This window comes from Apteryx mantelli, chromosome 1, assembly GCF_036417845.1.
Source record: "Apteryx mantelli isolate bAptMan1 chromosome 1, bAptMan1.hap1, whole genome shotgun sequence".
NCBI classification, from domain to species: Eukaryota; Metazoa; Chordata; class Aves; order Apterygiformes; family Apterygidae; genus Apteryx; species Apteryx mantelli.
In genome coordinates, this window is record NC_089978.1 from 209,391,823 (window position 1) to 209,410,162 (window position 18,340).

The following is an 18,340-nucleotide window of genomic DNA, read 5'->3' on the forward strand; positions in this document are numbered from 1 at the left end:
CCTGGATAAGTCAGTTATTTACTGTATCTTTTGATATAGCAATGAGAGGCCACAAGGCTTGTAGGACCCAGTATCAAAACAAGCAAAAGGAAGCGGTTCTTTGTGCAACAGGTAGCAAATTTGTGAAACTATTTGTCAAAGGCTATTATGGATGCCAGAAGCTTACCTGGATTCAGGGAGAAACTAGACAAGTCGTTAGACCTCGGTAATGCTACTAACTAGACAAACTACAAAAGATTCAGGATATGTCATGATATGAAAAGTTTGTGTGCTGGGAAAATTGCAGGTGGGGAAGAAGTAGCTGCTGTTGAAGATAGGGCACTGTTGGACTCTTGGTCTGTTTTGCTATAGTGTTCTTCACCGTTTTCAAAAAATTTTTCCTGTTTTTTCTCCTTCCAGAAATGTATCAGCTGGCATGGCCTTTCCAATAGGAGCCTTTGGTTTTAAGGGATTTGCATTAGGGAAGGCATTTTTGTTAATTTTTCATAGTAATGAAGTAGCTTTCTGTTACTGCAGAAAATCTTTCTTTTCTTGGTGGGTTTTGTTTTGTTTTGCAGTTCTGTTAGCTCTTTTGACACTGAAGGTAATTTCTGGAAAGTTATAAGGTATTCTAAAAAGATGGCACCTTGGGGCCAGGAGAACTGGTTTCCTGGCTATGTGAATAAAATAGTAGATGGTCTAGACTGGTAGCCTCCAAATTTGTGAAGGGTTACTTAAAGAGCATCAATCAACAGTCGATGAACGTGGTGGCTGTTTTCTCGCACATTGGTTTTATAGGAGAATGTTTTAGTCTGCTGTGACTTGAAGACTTACTAAACTATATACTATAGTTCAGTACATATGTGAACAAAAGTATGGTATAAAATATGAGCAAGTATGAAAGACAGAACATTATTTTAGGAGCTTTCTGTACCCACATTTAATGAGAGCTGATGGCATTGGCTGTTCTGCAGTGGAGCTTAGTAATGTGTTCTGCTTTATGGCAATTTGTCTGTCTTGTTTAGACTGTGAACTCATTGGATGGAGTTCTCCTTTTACGTATAGAAAATGCAGCACAGTGAACTTCAATGTGGGTTAAGGCAATTTATTACTTTCTGTAACACAAATATGAAATTACTGTTATCACGGTCAGTTAGTTAATATGAACGTTGCTGGTAAACTGTTGTACTCCGTTACTCTCTAATAATTAGAAGAAATGCAAATGACAGTATGTTACAAAAGGCATGAGTCAGTCAAATCGGTGATGTCATATTTTTTAAAATACGTGGATAAATTTAATGCTATGAAAAGTGTTATATAAAGCTGCATTGCGTATAGTCTGTTCAGTTCTGAACACTGAAGCATTATGACTATTTGCTCAGTGTTTGGGTTATTTTGATATTTTAAGGCAACTTATTGATTCTGTATTACTCTTATAGTAAGAAAATAAGTAATGATTTTTGGAGAAATGCTCTTTCTGAGACTTTAAAAGAACAAACAAACAAACAAACAAAAACCCTTTGTGTAGTTTCTGCTTTCTAATGGTGTCAATGCTTCCCGTCACTAGGAACTGGACAGTCCCTTTAGGTTATATGGGCTTACAATGAACCCACTGCTTTATAATATCACCCAAGTTGTCATCCTGTCTGCTGTTTCTGGTGTCATCAGTGACTTGCTTGGATTTAATCTAAAGGTAACCACTTGCTAAGTATGCTGTCTTTCACCATGGCGTTCAGGATGTTATGTTAGTTGAACAGTATTTTGTAACCTAATGAATCTTTTATGTATTAACTGGGAGACTTATTGTTTGAAAATGATTTTGAAAATTGAGCTGTATCAGAAGAATAGTAATGTATTTGTCAAAGCAGTGCCACTGAATTTTTTTGCATTTTTATGGCTTTCTTGCTATATTTAGTACAAATAATTATGAAGAACTCATAAATACAGAGGCACTTTTATACACAAATACAAAGACCTTATTTAACCTTATTACCATGACCAACCTTACCCAGTGTCAGTCTGTGAGTGTTTAAGGACTGTCTTATTAGGTTCTACGTTCTAGACCCATCTGAACTCTGCAAACTCTGGAAACTTTCAAGATTCAGGTTATGAGGGACCTTAGCTTCCACAAGCGTGTACCATAAAGCCCTTAGCCCATTACTTTGGCCATTGTGTTTTCCTACATCTACCCACTTTCTTTTCCTGTTACAAATAAAGGAACGTAAAAGTTATTTTGTATATCATTGAACATGCAGCTGATGCAATAAGAAAATATTAAGTGGTATTGCAGTTTTGGTAAATGGAAAGCTGAGATGGGAAGTAATGTTGATTTACTGCTTTAACTTTTTCAGCTCTGGAAGATCAAATCCTGACAACATATAAGGAAGATGAGATAACAGTGTTATAAAAAAGCTCATTGACTGACAAAACTGCCTCAAAGCAGCCACTGAATCTGTATTTCAGAAGCTACAACCTCTTCAAGGATATTGTGTGGAAAATTGAAGTGTTTACATCTGATTTGTGCAATCTTTGTATTTATTTCATCTTTTTGTTGTTTTATGTTCATTTTAGTTGACATTTGTATTTTATTTTCAAACATATTTGTTTAGTTTTGGAAAGGGTCAGATTTGGAAAGGGTCAAAACCCTGGTATCTGAGAACTTGAGATCCCCATAATTGATTACACTAAATTATTACATCTGTTGTTAAAGATGAAGCCAATGCTGAACATTTATTTCTTAATCAAAATAAAATGATTTCCATATAGCATTACTGTAACTAAAAATTTTAAGTATAGTAAACTTGCCTAGAACATTTCATTTGCACCAATCATTTCTGAGGACAACATAGCATCAATAGATGTTTGGTTGCAATAGAAAGTGAGACATATATAAAAATAAAGTACTGACAATACAGTATGACAGGTAGCAGAAATATTTTATATTACTATTAGAACTAAGTGGGGAATTTTTAATATTTTGAGTAATTCCAGGATCTAAGCTGATGTAGGCTGCAGCTTAAATATCCTGGGATATTAATAAGATATTATATAACAGATCAACAAGTGCTCTTTGATAACACTTTTATTAGAGCAATAATTGTAAATGGTTACCATGCTGTATGATATTTTGATAAAATTAAATATTGTATTTATTTGAAATACTGGGCTGTTCTGCACAGCTCTGACTGTGCATGCTCAATATGTGCACTTTTTATTGTTACTTTTAATGAGAAACTTTATATATATATATATATACATATATAATGTATATTAAATGGAATATATTATGGTGAACTATGGAGCAGTAAATTTTATATCTTGGAGTTGATATTTAAATGAGTGAAAACTTACTGGAGAAAAGAATGCTATGAATGACTAAGCATAAGATGGATGGATGCTCTCCTGTAGTACACTATAGTATGTGCCATTTGTACCACATTTAAGTTTAAGAACAGTTAAACACAAAAACCACGTTCTTCTGGTGGGCAGCAGCACTAACGAAGCCTGGTATTCTGCAGATTTGTTTCCTCGAATTACCCCCCCCCCCCCCCAACTGGGGTCATCCCCTAGTCCAGCCGTGAGCTCCAGCCTTCGTTTCCCATCTCTCCCCGTCTTCTGTCTCTGGCTCCCACATGGACCAGTCGTATACTGACTCCTGGTTTTTCAGTATGACAAAAGTGGATGTTCACCCCCTTAAAGTTAAGTTAGTTGGAGCCAAGTTTCCATCTGTAAGTTACATGAGGAGGATTAATATCACCAGGCTCAAGTATTCTTACATTTTGTGTTTCTAAAATAATACATTTATGAACTCCAAAAATCAGTGGCTCTGTATTGAAAAATGCAAAAAAAGTAATTAGGTTACACAAGCCTGGACATTACTTCAAATCTTTAAAAAAAAATTCCGAAGATTAGCAAACAGTGTAATGTATCTTAAACTTACGTGGTATAAAAATATTTTTATATATAAAGTAAAACAAACAAGCATTTTGTATTTTATTTGCCTCTGTACTAATGTTTAATAATGACCAAAGTGCATTCTAGTTTTTAAAAGAATGTATTCCTGGAGCTTTAAGAACATACTATATTTAGTTTCTTGTGTGAAAACCTCAGCTGCATCTGATCTCTTTCTTCTTTCTCTATGTTGTCTGATGTTGAGATTGTTTTTAGCAATTAAGTACATTTTATACACAATTTTTTTCCAAAATATGGTACAGACCTACACAGAACTTAATTTTGCACAGAATATATTTTGAGAAAAAAAAATACAGCAGGAATTTTATGGGGGATAAAAGATAAGGCTATTGCTTTTTACAGCCTGTCACTATTACAAAACCACTCTTTACAATGGAAATATTTTTAAAAATCATAAATGTTGAATATACGGTTTTCAGTAGCATTAAAAAAAGAGAGAGGGGAAAATGTTGTGGTTTCAGTAGAAGGTGAATTTTAACCACATATACCTCAGCAACTAGCACTGTGCTGGATTGTCGCACTAACAATGGCGGCATGGGGAGAATAAAACAAATTTGTGAAATGGGGGGAAAAAAAGTATAACTTTTAACTGCTACCATTAGGTATATTCATCATCTTAAAAATGGGAAAGGTTTGTTCTCCATCCCTCAGTACGGAAAATCCAGTATGAAAATAGAGGCAAGTAGAAATATGGCAGATCTTGCGTGTTGACTGTTATTTTTGCCACATGTTTTGTAACTGAAAGTGTGATCAGGCTTGGAATAAAGCTTTCTATGGCTGAAGGTAAAAATGTGCAGTGAGCTATATCTTTCAGTATTATCCAGCATATTTCTGAGTCTGCCTGTTTTGATTTAAATCCATGTCTGTGAATATATATTCCATTTAAATTAAAGCATATTCAGGAGAGAAATCCTGGACACGGAATACAAATGATGGTTGCCAAAGTTGCACTTTATTGCAGGACCACAAACTTTCAGCTATTTTAAGTAGTTTAATTTTATTTATAAAACTGGAATTGCAGTTTCCAAATAAACATTTGTTTGTAAAGTATTGAAACAGAATCAATCTTTCAGATTTAAGGGATTAACTTCAATAGCCATTTTGACAGTTTCATTATAACACAAGGTATACCTCAATGTAAAAATCAAAATTCAAACAAACCGAAGTACTTAAAATCAAGATGAAATGTTTCAATAAGATCTTATAGAGTATTTGGACAGAATGTATGATAGCTTATTTTATATGTTGATATATTGTTTAGTGATATCAATATTTTCTAATGGAAAACTTCCATTAAAATTTTTGACCAGCTCTCAAAATCCATTTTTAATAGCCTTACTTTGGCTTTTCAGGACCTTAATCTTTAAACTTGTTCCGCTAGTGATAGGTCTCTCTGACCACTCATTATTTGGCAGTAGGTTACACCACAAACGTTTGTTCATTGCTGCTCACTTTCTAAACTTACTGTGAAGGTAGGCAATTTGCAATTTAAAATTTCTCTTCGTTTTCACAAAGGGCACTATATGCATTGGGAAATTAGCATCTTTGGAAGGCCGTTTTTTTTTATATTCATCTCTAAATTACATTTTTGGTGTGCTAGAATTCTAATCGAAGTGTTAAGGTGTGGTCTGCAAAGGTTAGACAAATCTCCATAGTCCAGACCCCATCTGTGTCTAAGTATCTTCCAAAATAGCTATGTAGCTGAAGATGATAGGTTCAGACTGATGTATTGTTCATTACTGGTTTGGTACAAATTATGTCCCATTTTTATCAGTCCAGACCTTAAAGCTGTCCCCTTCAATAACAAGTCCTACATGGAATTCAAGCATCTGTTGGTGTTCAGATATGAATTTAGCATTTGCTGAATGTCCTCCATATGTTGCAGCCATCTTGCACCAGTTACCTGGTACGTCTTCAGGAAAGAGTTATATTTCTACAACTCATAGCAGGAAGATGATTTTACATGCATCTCTCTCCTGTTTGCTAAGTTTGGAATCTGAAGGGGTGTGTGACCTTTCAGGAAAACACGGGAGTGAGTTTTAAAAGGTTTCAATGTGTGCTTCATTGTTTAATGTATGATTGCAAACCTATTTCTGTCCCTGTTAGGCTTCCATGGGCCAAAGAGCATGGAGATTGCATGTATTGCAAAAAGTAGTTTTTACAACCTTTTCTTGCTAAGCTATATTACCTATAAGCTATGTAAGCTATATTACCTTACCTAAGCTATATATGCCAGAACAGAAAAACATGAAGTTAAAAAAAAAAAAAAAAAAAAAAGTACAAGTGAAATGCAGAAAGGTGCTTTAATAGTTCAGTGAATCCTTCCTGTTGTCTTCTGTGGATGAGACCTTTAAAATTCTTTGGCAGATATCAAATTTAATAATTTCCAAAAGCTTCTGTGGATTGGGAGCATGTTTCACTCACAATAATGTTGAAGAATATTACTGGTTCAAATTCCGAAGATTCATCTTTAGCATGGAACCTTATGCAGTAGGGAGACTTACCTATTTCCCTATTCTCTACAGATGCGATAGTGGGCTTCTGCCACCACCACTGCCTTTAGTGGATACTTCAAACCCAAAGGGATGCAACTTGGCTGTTGGAGGGAGAAGGCAGAAAAAGGCTGTCATTAGTTGCTGGTTATACCTCTTGCTGTCTGCTTCGTTAGACTCTTGTTACCAATTTCTCAGTTGTGAATTTGCTGCAGCGTAACAGCTTTGGAGGAGAGGGAATTCATGAATATTGTTCTCTTTTCCTTTCTTTTGCTTTTAGTCCATAAAGCAATCTCATTTTTTCCTGCACAGTAATGCATAATATTCTTCCACTCTCCAGCTCCTGTAGGCTTTCCTACCCCTTTCTCCTGGCATGTTCTATGGGGCGCTGACCCACTGCTGTTGTCATATGCCCCACTCTTCTAGCCCCCAGCCCTTTCGTTCTTCTCTTCAGACCTCATCATCCTTTTCTTCCTTTCCCTGAATTGTGATGTTCTGTCCCACACCCAGTAGTTATAGCTGTAGCTTTCCCTCTGGCTTCTTTAACCGTTTCTGACAAGTAACACAACCACTAAGGCTGCTGTGATAGCAAAAATTAACACTGTTGTCAGACAAGGTAATACAGGAGGCTGCTGTCCTGATTTTCGAGCCCCTACAGCTTGCAGTGGTTTCCTCATAGCAAAAATTCTAAGAGGGGGCAAAAAAGGGCAAGATGATTGTGTCTTGAAGATGCACTTTTGATGGCAGCAGCAGTACTAGGGGATGTGTCAATAACCATGGTGCACTCTCTCCTGGTTCATTTGCTTCTACTTGCTTTTTTCTCTGTTCACCAGGTTGGGGAAAGCTGTATTTCATCTGTTTTCAGGGCATGCGTTTATATGCCGTACCTGTTGAAACTGCATCATTTTTGTTTCCAGCTGCTCTTCCTATTAATACCCAGCTCCTTACAATGCCTCATATCCCATTTGTACTTGCTTAGATGCCTTCACTACTGCTTCTTGGTCCTTGTTTCATCCTATATTGAAATGTATGTCTGTATTGGTATAGGAGATGGGGAAGCAAATCTTTTAGTCCTAAGGGCAATTGACAAATTGTAGGGGGAAGACAATTTCCTTTCTTTTCTTATAGACCATTAGTTACAAGGTAGTAGAGGAGAGGATCTTGAGAAAGTGTCCACATCTTTTTTTTGAAAAAGAGCAGTCTTTGCTTGTATTGTGACCTTCCTCTCAAATGCTGCCTTCTTACCTTGTCAGGAAAACTGATCAATCCTTCCTGGGCTGTTAGGACCCTACTTGTCTAAGCATACTTTCTTGTTCCTGAAAATTACCATCTCTGCCATCTTTGATGCATGGAGCCTGGAGATGTCCTTTGCAGTTCCACCGCAGAGTCTCTTTGCCAGCTATGTTGGTCCAGAGGATGATTTTGGCAATTCTGCTGAGCCTTGGGGAGTGTATGGCCCAGGATGCAAAGGCATGGAGTGCTGCCGAGCATCTGGAAGATCTCTGTACTGCCAACATTCATGACTTGACTGATGGAGGTGTTTGTGGTGGTACCTATCAACTCTGCTCATCTTGCTTGGCTGAGCAGATAGACCCCGCTGCTGACAGCAACCAAACAGGGTTCTCTTGGGAAGGGGGAAATGGCAGCAGTCGCCATGGGCAGTGTAGTATAAAGATAACTCAGGGAAGGAAGGGAGCACGATCCCACTGATACCTGGACCTCCTGTTCCCTGACTCCCTCCTGTTGGCCATCCTACTGTCGGAGTTGGATGGCTGTAGTATTAAACGTGTATAGTGAGTCCACCATTATTGGGCTTGGCAGAGAGTGATTTCCTTCATATCACCTGCTGGGTCAGTCACTGCTCATCTGGAGTCTGGCACCTGGAGCAGGTTGTCAAGACATACTGGCAGCCATGAGAAGGGTGGTCTTGCGGTGCCTCCTTCACTAGGGACTCCAAAATCTTCCCCGTAGTTTGCTTCTAGTCCCCATGGTTAGGATCAAGAGAGAACTTCCCTCAGTGGATGGTGATGGAAAGCTTTGTGATAATAGCAGAAAAATACAGAGATCACCTCTAAGGCGGCTGAGGCTGTGTCTCTGATCCCTTGTCACTTGATCTTGCTGTGGATGCAAGTTGGTCATCTCTGCTCAGCTGCAAACATTTGCTCTGGGAGCAGGGAACAACCCCTGGATTATGTTGGTTGGATAAAATAGAGGTGTTAAGGCTACTTGTGAGCCCATCCCTACTTCTTGGCTGCTGCGCCTGAGGTGGTAACACCATGTGTAGGCTCTAGGGCAGCAAGCCCCATAAGCCCAAGCATAGCCGTTGCTGTTCCAGAAGATGGATACAGGCTAAGGCGAATACATTCTTTTAACTCCACTGTGTCTAGGTTTAAGCTGGGGGAGGGATACATCTCTACGGGAGGGTGGTGACTGGCTCTTGGCAAATGTGAGGTTACAGCATTATCCTTTAGACACCAACATCTTTGACAGCAGAAGGGGAAGGGTGAAAATTCGGAACTCTTGAATATGGTGATAGCCTACAGCTTCAGTATCTCTTTTGATCCTGGGGAGAAGTATAGGATATTTTATGACAGCACAGGTGTGGAGGACACCGCTGAGCCTGTCCATGAAGGTCCCTCCTTCAAATGCTGCTAAAACTGAATGCAGGGTTGATACGTGAGTCAGATGCTCTTCTGCTCCCTGGCATTTCTATATGAATTTGATACGCACCTGGTCACTGACTCTAGTTAGTGACTATATTAGGGAAAATTATGTGTTTTAGTCACTTTGTTGAAGTCTCTGGCAGGTTCAAGACTGTTCTCCTTGACTCGTGGCCCTAGGTACTCTGGGCTACCCAAGTCATGCAGGGCAGGCTAAATCATGGCCCTAGGTACCATGAGTTACCCAAGTTATCCTGAGGAGGCTAGATAAGGTGGAGAGATCCGTTCTAAGTGTAGTAGATACCTGTGTTGTGCTACCAGTCTCAGAGCTGGTTGACTTTAGTCACCAGGCGTTTATTGTCTTTGGTCATTTTGATCCTCATGAATACTGTGTCCTCTGGACTTTGATAGGTATGGGTAACTACAGTATCCTCAAGGACACTGAAAATTATTGCTTAATATTTCATGGATAATATTTCCCTCCACAGGGAGGAAAATTGGTCAACCATCCTCTGTCTATATCTGTAATTTCATACTTGGAATCTGCTTCTCCAGCAGCAGGCCTGTCCCTTGTAGAGATCGCTGCTTGGGCATGTGGCAGTTGCATACCTGCACCATAGCAGCTTGGGCACTTTGTCAGCAATTCTGCACTTGAACTGTTGTTATACCAGGTTTAAGGCAGATAGGGCTTTCTGGCAACGAGGCATCAGAAGGTATTTCTTTATGCCAGAGACACAAGAGAGTTTTAGCTAAGCAGATGTGTAACAACACAGAGGAGGTCAGGGTTGTGGTTGTCTTGTATTAACGTAAAAGCTCAGGCCAGAATCTGAGTCTGATCTTGGTTGCATCAGAGCAAATTTGCAGTGTGACATTAGAAATAAATAGAAAAGGGCAAATAAAGCTGTTTGGATTATGTCAATTACTTTGCATTAAGAAGAGCTAGGCATCTAAGAACTTAGCACTTATACCTTTAGTACCCTTCCTTGTTTAGTATCTTAGTTATACAAGTGTAAAATATCCATGCAGAATTATTTTAGATTAAATGTTGGAGAGTCACTATGTAACCTCAACACGTTAAAAAACAGCAGTTGTAAAGTGCTATTATGGAGTAGTACAGAATGAATTTTTAAAATTTCTATTTTTACCTTTTCCTTCCCTATTTTTTTCCTCTCTTTAAACTTTTTTTTGCTTGAGCTGACAATTGACCTGGTTTAAATCAAGTTTCAGAAATCAGAAATTGCTGCAGATTGGGTTTCATAATAAAAAAGCCCATTGTCTGGACCTCAAGCAATGCCATATCTCCCACTGTCAATAACTGAAGATCCTTCAGAGAGAGAAATCAAGAGAGATTTTCTTTTCCTTTCCAGCTCTTAAGTGATGAAGCTATTGCAGCACAACCTTCAGTATAGACAGAAGCACCTGTGATAAAAGAAATAGTACTGAATACTGGTCAGATTCATTTTTTTTCCAGCACAAATCAGTATGCTACCTGGAATAAGAAATAAAGTTGTACTACAGAGAGAATTTGCCCATTTTGCTTTGTTTTTTCCTATGTTAGTTTAACAAATTTAAGCAAAAGAAGGCATATCCAGTTTAGGGGCAAACTTCCAAAATGCTGCCTCTTATTTTAGCTGTTACTTCAGTCTAAAAATGATAGTACTTTACTTTTGTGCACACCCCCCACCCACAAGTGCGTGCGCACACACACACACACACACGCCGCTTCTTGCTTTTAGCTGCTGGCAGTTATTTGCAAGCAGCTCCCTGCCTGTTGAGCATCGTCTTGTTGGTAATGAAATTAATCAGGGATTAGGTAGCTGCCTCCTACCAGAATCACAATCCAAATCCAAGTCTTTAGATAAATGTTTGTAAATTAAACAAAATCTTTTGCTTTTCCTTTATTTTATCGATGTAAATGGATGGGAAGTGAATCTCTTTCTTTGCTAATTGAAATTTGCAGTTTAGCAAACAAAACCTAAATGGTCACTCGGCACTAAAGCAGTGAGGCTGTGAGTATCCGGTGAAATGGTCATTGCCCTTTGCCGTGTCAAGGAGCGCTCTAATCTTTTAATAAACGATCTCTGTAACAGTCCTCGCCAGGATCAAGGCTGACTAAACCCTGCAGGCGCTGATGCGAGGTCCCTGCCCCACAGCTCTGCGTGTCCCTCTGAGCGTACCCATGGCCACCGTCAGGAGCAGTGACTATTTTGCACAGGACTCAGTTACCTGAACTTCAGCTGCCCAAAAGTCACGTGTTGAATTGACCCAAGACTCCTTTTACAGTTAGTAGAAAATATTCACCTTCAGAGTGGGATTCATCCAGTTGATCTTTGACGCTAATTTTAGGATAAGAATAATGAACCTCTGGGGCATTTCTCTCAAGTGTAAAAGGACACTAGCATACATCATTTGGATTTGGATGTGGACCTTTGGGCACCTAAATTAGGGCAGATTAATCCTACTTTAATGTTTTGTTTGAAACTCTCAATGTTCACAGCTTTTGTAATTAGTTCAGCTACAAGTGGAATGGAAACCTTTTTTTTTGTTCACCCTTGGAATTAAGATTTCAGAATGCTCCGTCCCTAACCCTGCCCGAACGCGCAGGGTGGCGGTTTTCCATCCGTGAGCTTGGTACCCCGTTTGGTGGCTTGTCCACCTCGGTACAGCTTGCTGCTTAGTCGTCTGGAGACTGCACAGTGCAGAAATAGCAATGGCGCTGAAAATAGTCATAGCCAATATGGGAATAACAAGCAGGGGTAAATGAAGAAGTTTTGTTTCTTTATTACTAAAATGAATCACTTTAGGGCTGACCTTGTCCATTCTTCAACTTGACCCACCTATGGGAAAACGCTGCTGCTGCTGTTTGCAGGCACTCGCAGGAGTAGCACTGCTTTCATCCACAGCATGTCATATTGCAAATCTCTTATGGTAACATTGCTCCCAGACACAGAAACACCATGCCATAAAGCTCTAGAAACCATCCAGAAACATGGACCCCCCCCCCCACTATCAGGAAAAGATCTGTGCAGAGAGGACGCTATCACAGCGATGTGAATCTGCCCAGCAGGTATGATCAGGGGTACCCTGTTTAAAAGAACTAGAGATGGAGAAGGACCAACAGGCCGGGCTGTCCATCGGGCTCTCCCACATTATCTTCAGGCTGTGGTTTTCCAGCAGAATCAAGATACTCTCAGCAGGCCTTGCACTGGCTGGCCCAGCAAAATTTGCAGTGGAAATAAAAATAATTAAAAAAATCCCGCTTGTAGAAGGGGAACTGTTGACGTTTTACCCCTGTCGTCCAGCAAGGCATTCTGGTTTCAGCCTTTTGGAAACCCACGCTATGAACCCACAGTCCTCCTAAGTGCATTTTGTAAGTTAGTGGTTCATCTGGCCTGTATGAATGGGAAAAAACCTGAGAGTTTGGTTTCTGTGACAGGCTGTGGACCCTGGGACTGGTGCTGTTACCGTTCAGGCAAACCCAGCAACAAGAGCGAAGGACAGTATTTAACCTGCATTTCCCACCTCTTCTTTCTCTATTTGCCTTTTAAAGTAATAGCTCCTGATATCAGACAAACAGCACTGAATATAAAGAGGCAAAGCTATCCCTAATCTTATGTTCATGAGACTGTGACCATGGGACATGGTCTCTGGTAGAGAGGAAAAAGCCAAGTGCAGGCAGCTCTTGCCGAGCAGTCGTTAGGGGACCTGGGATCAGCAAGGCTGCCTGTTTCTGGGGATAGATCTCATAGCTGGGAACGAAAACACTGGGTGCGGTGGGCACGTGAATCTGTGAGAAATCAATGCGTGGTAGAGGGCTCATTCAAAACCTCGTGCTGCAGCTGGCATGTGGGTCACCACGCGTGGTCCTCGAGCGCCCGGGCGCCAGCGGAGTTACCCGTCAGCCTTTACTTTGGTGTCGGTCTGGCTATTCGCAGCTCTTGCAAGTCTGTGCTACGACTTGTTTTCCCTGGGGATGAAGCGATTTCTCCCACCCCGGAGCACAGCTGCACGTTTTCGCTGCCACCCTCAGTTTGCTGCTCCACGACGGTTGTGGCCTTCTTTCAGTGCAATTTATCTTCGGTGATGTTTGTACCACAAACACTTGTACTGCTACAGCGGAACACGTGATACGCTGCGGCAAGGGGGTGGAAACGTAAAGCTGGCTTTCTGGCTGCAGAAAATGTGCTGTGTAGCTCTACCCAACAGTAGTCACTGCCATCAACCCGGGAATAAATAGGAGCCAAGCTATTGAAATAGGATTAATTCCCGTTGCGTACAGAGTGGAATTAATATAGTGAATGCAAATAATGTAGACGGCCAACAATTTCGGCCTTGAGGTTACCTAACACAGTAGCGTAGACACTGCCATTATTTCCTATTCTTGTTTCCCAGGCCCGTGTGTGCATCATGCATTTCAATTGCAGCACAAATCCTGGCTTTCTAGAAAAAAATAAGAAATTAGAAATTCAAAGTATGCAAAAGAATAATTGTGAAATAATTATTATAACTTGGAGGAAGCGACAGATGTTTCACTTGTTGCTGTAACTCTCTGAAGGAGTATTGATTTTCCAAGCATACCCATTATATGCTAATCAGAAACATTTTTCTTTATGCAGCAGCTTAATGGTATTCCTCAAAATGTTCTTTGTGTCAGCCTGATAGCACAAAGCCAAAGGACGCACGATGATGACCAGTCCAACAATTTTGCTACCACCTTTATATTTAGTTTCTTTCAAATTCTCTGAACTGGGACAGTAACCTTTCTTGAAATAAAAGGCAGAATAGATTATTAATGCTTGAAAATAACATTAAGAAAGCCTGGATCTGGTTGTAAAAAAAATCAGAAAAATACCTACTTTCACTAAAGATAATGATGATGCCTTGTTGAAGTTGGTACTGGTAATACAGTTTTAATACTTAGGGCACGCAGATGGGGAATATATTGAGATTTTCAATCCTCTTTTCTCCAGACCTGATCTTTTCAACTAACTCCTTCCAAGAACAGCTGTGACTTTTACTCATCAAGATGCTAAACCCAGCTCTACAAAACTAATAGCTCTCATTGCAATGAGATATGTGAAAATGATGTAGATAAGACAACTAGGATGGTGATTTTGGTATTACTAAGAACATTTTAAAAGTATATTAACCTTAGTGAGGAAAGGAGTCCTCTGTGGGACTTCCAATGGCTTGTTTAGAAATTGTCCACGTGTGCCAACAGGAGTTAGCACCGCAGTGTCACGAAGCAGGAGTGGCGTAACGGTCTGCACAGGTACGTCTGGGCAGGGGCTGTTGCCGCGTGCCATTTCTCTGAGTGTTGAAGTTTCTCTGAGTGTTGATCACGGAAGGGTTCACAGGACGGGAATGCTGGAGTCCCTCGTACATCCTATTGCAGGGAAAATAGGCTGGATGAAAGCAGCAGTGGGAAGGTGTGACATTTTGCATTAAAAGTGTTTTAAAGTTCCGACAGTCAGAACTATGACTCAGAGAACACCAGGCGGGACGCCCTGGGACGCTTGTTTGCAAAGCGGAGAAAGAAAAGCTGTGCTGCTATGGGGGTGTTCACTTTGGGAGCCACGTACTGGAAGCTTCGAGTGGCCAATGGTAAATCAGGGTTTCTAAAGATGTAGACTTTGTTATCATGAGATATTTATAAGGAAATTCTATGTTGTTTTTCATTTTGCAGTAACATGCATATTTCATATAAGTATACATAACTGAAGATCCCCCACTTCTTTGAAAATCAATTTCTGTTATTTAATTTGCAGGATGTCCAAAATTTGGTGCTGTATGCTAACTTCAGCCATGGAAGATTTCCCTGTGTCTATGTTTTAAAAACATTAAGACCTTCAATGTATCAGAATATGGGTAAGCCAAGAGATAAAAAAGAATGAAGATCAAGAAGCAAGACTGTTAATTCTCTGAAATACTCCTTGTCAAATTCAATTGTTATTTGCCAGATCATTTCTAGCCACTTTGGGATTTAGTTGTGAGCATCAGCACAGATGAAATGCTATTTTGACTACAGCTGCTGCTGGTTACACACAGGGTGGTCAGACTTATGTGCAGAATATGCAGAATTATCATCTTGGAGCATCGTTCAGTCTTTAGGACAAATTTCAGATCTAGTTAAATGTTAATATTTGTTGCAAAAAGAAAGTGGTAATAAAAAAGACCATGTGTGATATAGAGGAATTTCCTCGTGCTGTACTAAATGCAATCTGTCTTTAATACCAACAGCAAGATTATCTGGTTAACATGCCTTTGATGCTACTACTTTCAGCTGACATGGCAGAGGGGAAAAATCTTAGTAATACAGTCAGGATGGGAGTGTTAATACAAATTTTTCACTTTCTGAACTTCTTTTTTTAGGATAATGAATATACATTGAAGGTCATGCCTTTGGGGCTTCAAATATCAGTTATATTCAAGCAGCAATAAACTGTTGAATGTTTGACTACAGTCAAACACTATTAGTGTCCCAAAATTTTGGTAGCTAGGGTTTTGCGAGTGGTAATAACCGTCATGAATATACCAAGCCTCAAAGGACCAGACATGTCCTGTGTTCAGGTGTCCACAGCCTGATTTAAAACAGGATGCCCTGAGGTTTGACCAGCAATTGCGGCAATGGTGTGCTGGTCAAAAATAGTAGTGATATGTGTATGAGGTTGTCTAGGCTATTTAGATACTCTTTAATAATATGAGGATGTTTCCAATGTATTTAGAAATTTTGTGAGTTCTAATCCTCCTTCTAAGTAGCAATTATCAGTTGGCAGTTTCTTTTAAGATTTACAGTAGATGTTGTTTTTACAGCAGAGCAGCATCTCAAGCATTAGCTCATGTGTGAATAAACTGGGGAGAGAAGAAACTGTAAAATTGGAGTTGGGAGAAGCCCACAAATCGGTCGCTGAGGCATGAGCTGTTGGGAAGGAGAGCAGCGGGTGGTGCGTGTGCGGCAGGGAGGAGAAAAACTTAGGGTGAGACCACGAGTTACTAGTTAAGCCCTTAAGGAGAACATGTTTTCCCTAGAGACCGAAGGATATGCCCCATGGGCTCGAGGCTGTGTGTATGCAAGGGTGGTATCATTTTGGATAGTTACACAAACTGGGAGTAAGGTTGCACTAAAAGACCAAAAGTGCAGTTTTGTCCGTATTGCATTTAACTTATACACGGAAAAAAGAGATGTCGGTAGGGCGAGGGGCAGAAAAGGAGCATGTCAAAGTGCTGTGGCTCCCTTTGAGTCCATGCACCCAGGTTTTCCTCCCGTGTTTGCCGTGGAGGCAGTGAGGGGGATGCTCTGTCCGGGGTCTTTTCTTTTTCCGTTGACATGGCTGGAGCCCGCATCCGGACCAGGAAGCTGGGAACACTCCTTGATCCCGCGGCCCAGGCTCCGGGAGAGCTCGAGTGGCTACGAGCAAAGAGGGGAGAAAGATATGCCACCAAGGGGTGGTACCTTTTTAAAAAGCAAAGAGACCGAAAAGCTCCACCCTCTTGTTAACCATCAGAGATACATAGGCAGCACTTCTTGTTTTTTTCTATTTTCAGCTTTACCAGTAGCACTTCGCAGTGTACTCATGCAATGTACTAAAACATATGGCAAATTACTTGCCCATATGGGTTTGAAGAGTGATGGGTGTCGGGCAGATTAAACGCGCAGAACAATCAAAAGCCGAGTTTAGCATTCGAAACTGGAAAACATGGCAATCAGCTCACATTGTCTAGACTTTCCAGCTCTGTGTCATTTTTACATATTTTGCCGCTATTACATTCATTTCCTTTAACTTTCTTTCTGCCAAGATCCATCTGCAACTGAGAATCAGTTAAGATAGCTTTTCATATTCATGATATTAGTCACTGCGAGCGTATTTTGAGCAAGTACTTCTGATGCTGCCACCCATTTTTGTTATAGTAAATGAATCCCATCCTGGCAGGGTGATGGAAAATGTTTTTTGATTTATCTATAGAGATAGTGTAAATGAAATGAAAAAAATCATGAAGCCAGTATTTTAAAATAATGATCAATCTCATTTTCCATAGAGGATATATTATCAGGCAGATATGATAGAGAAAAATCATTACTTTGGCTGTAAAAATGTATTAATTAAAGGACTGTGTCACAATAAAAAATGAAGACAAATTTATTACAGGGCAATTTTCATTAAAAACTAGTGAAACTACATTTCTTGACTAGCAGGAATTTGGGGTTAATAAGCTCCTTTTTAGTTTGCTGATGTTGATGGGATTTTAAATGACTTTTGACATGTTTGAATAATATTGCATATATTTTAGCAGCTGCCTGTCAGCGGGCGAAGGAGAACGCATAGATAGTGCCGAAACCTCCTAACACAAGGAAGGGCCGATAGGTGAACTTTAATCAAAATCTCCAAAATCCTTGTGCTTCATCAGCTAAAGGGAATATTCTCCTACCTGAAAGTACTGACTGAGTTAGACTTTCCTATTGCCTTGGGCTGAAAACATTGCTCTCAATCACTTCTTTTAAAAGTAGGGAGCAAGGAAAATTTGCCTTTACGATTATACTGCTTTAGGGTTTGTGCGCCGGTTTATCAAGCAGACACGGTTTCTGGTGTAGGCAGGAGCTCGCTAGCTGCACATGTTGGAGGGAGGAACAAGCCTCCCTGCGGGCCGCCATGGAGCTGAACGCAACCCCCTCCCCAAATTTGCTGTGTGCAGAGCCCCTTCCTGCACTGCAATCTGGGGACTGGTCTTTCTTCGCTCATGCAATAGGTTAGTATGTCGCTTCTCCAAGCAGGTAGTTTGCTTTTTTTCTTTCAGCCGTCAGGAAATTACCCTGTCGGGCACGAGACTTGGGCGCTCTGTGCCACCGAAGCAAGGCACTGGCCGGAGAGCATGGCTCCGTCCCCTTTCCACTATTGCCACCTTTCCGGATGACTTTGTACTACGCTTCCCTGCTTCCCAACAATCTTGCCCTGAAGAAGTGCATGCCGCCAGCTGCCTGGCTGCTCTAGCCCGCTCATACAAATATGATATGTGCTGCATATGTCCCTTTTCCTCCTTAATCTAAAAATGATTCCCTAGTGTCATTTTACCAAAATATGTGTGTGTGCATATAACAAACCTGTATTTACCTCCCAGCCTTGCTCTCTAGCAGAACTGCAGAATAACCGCCAATTTTCAGCGATGTGGGAAACCCGGACCCTGGAGCGGCGGCTGCCTGCTCTGCCCCGTCCCGCCGGCCAGGAGGCGGTGGCGTGGGCG

The 18,340-nt window shown here is 40.5% G+C and overlaps 1 protein-coding gene across 1 annotated transcript in view; it reads left to right on the forward strand.

Moving 5' to 3' along the window:
* PHTF2 (putative homeodomain transcription factor 2) overlaps positions 1-5,020 on the forward strand; it is a 73,571-nt gene extending 68,551 nt beyond the window's left edge. The window contains exons 17-18 of the mRNA XM_067316826.1: positions 1,547-1,672; positions 2,331-5,020. Coding sequence (XP_067172927.1) covers positions 1,547-1,672; positions 2,331-2,351 — 147 coding nt within the window. The 3' untranslated portion in view covers positions 2,352-5,020. The remainder of the gene's footprint in view (positions 1-1,546; positions 1,673-2,330) is intronic.
* The last annotated feature ends 13,320 nt before the right edge of the window (positions 5,021-18,340 follow it).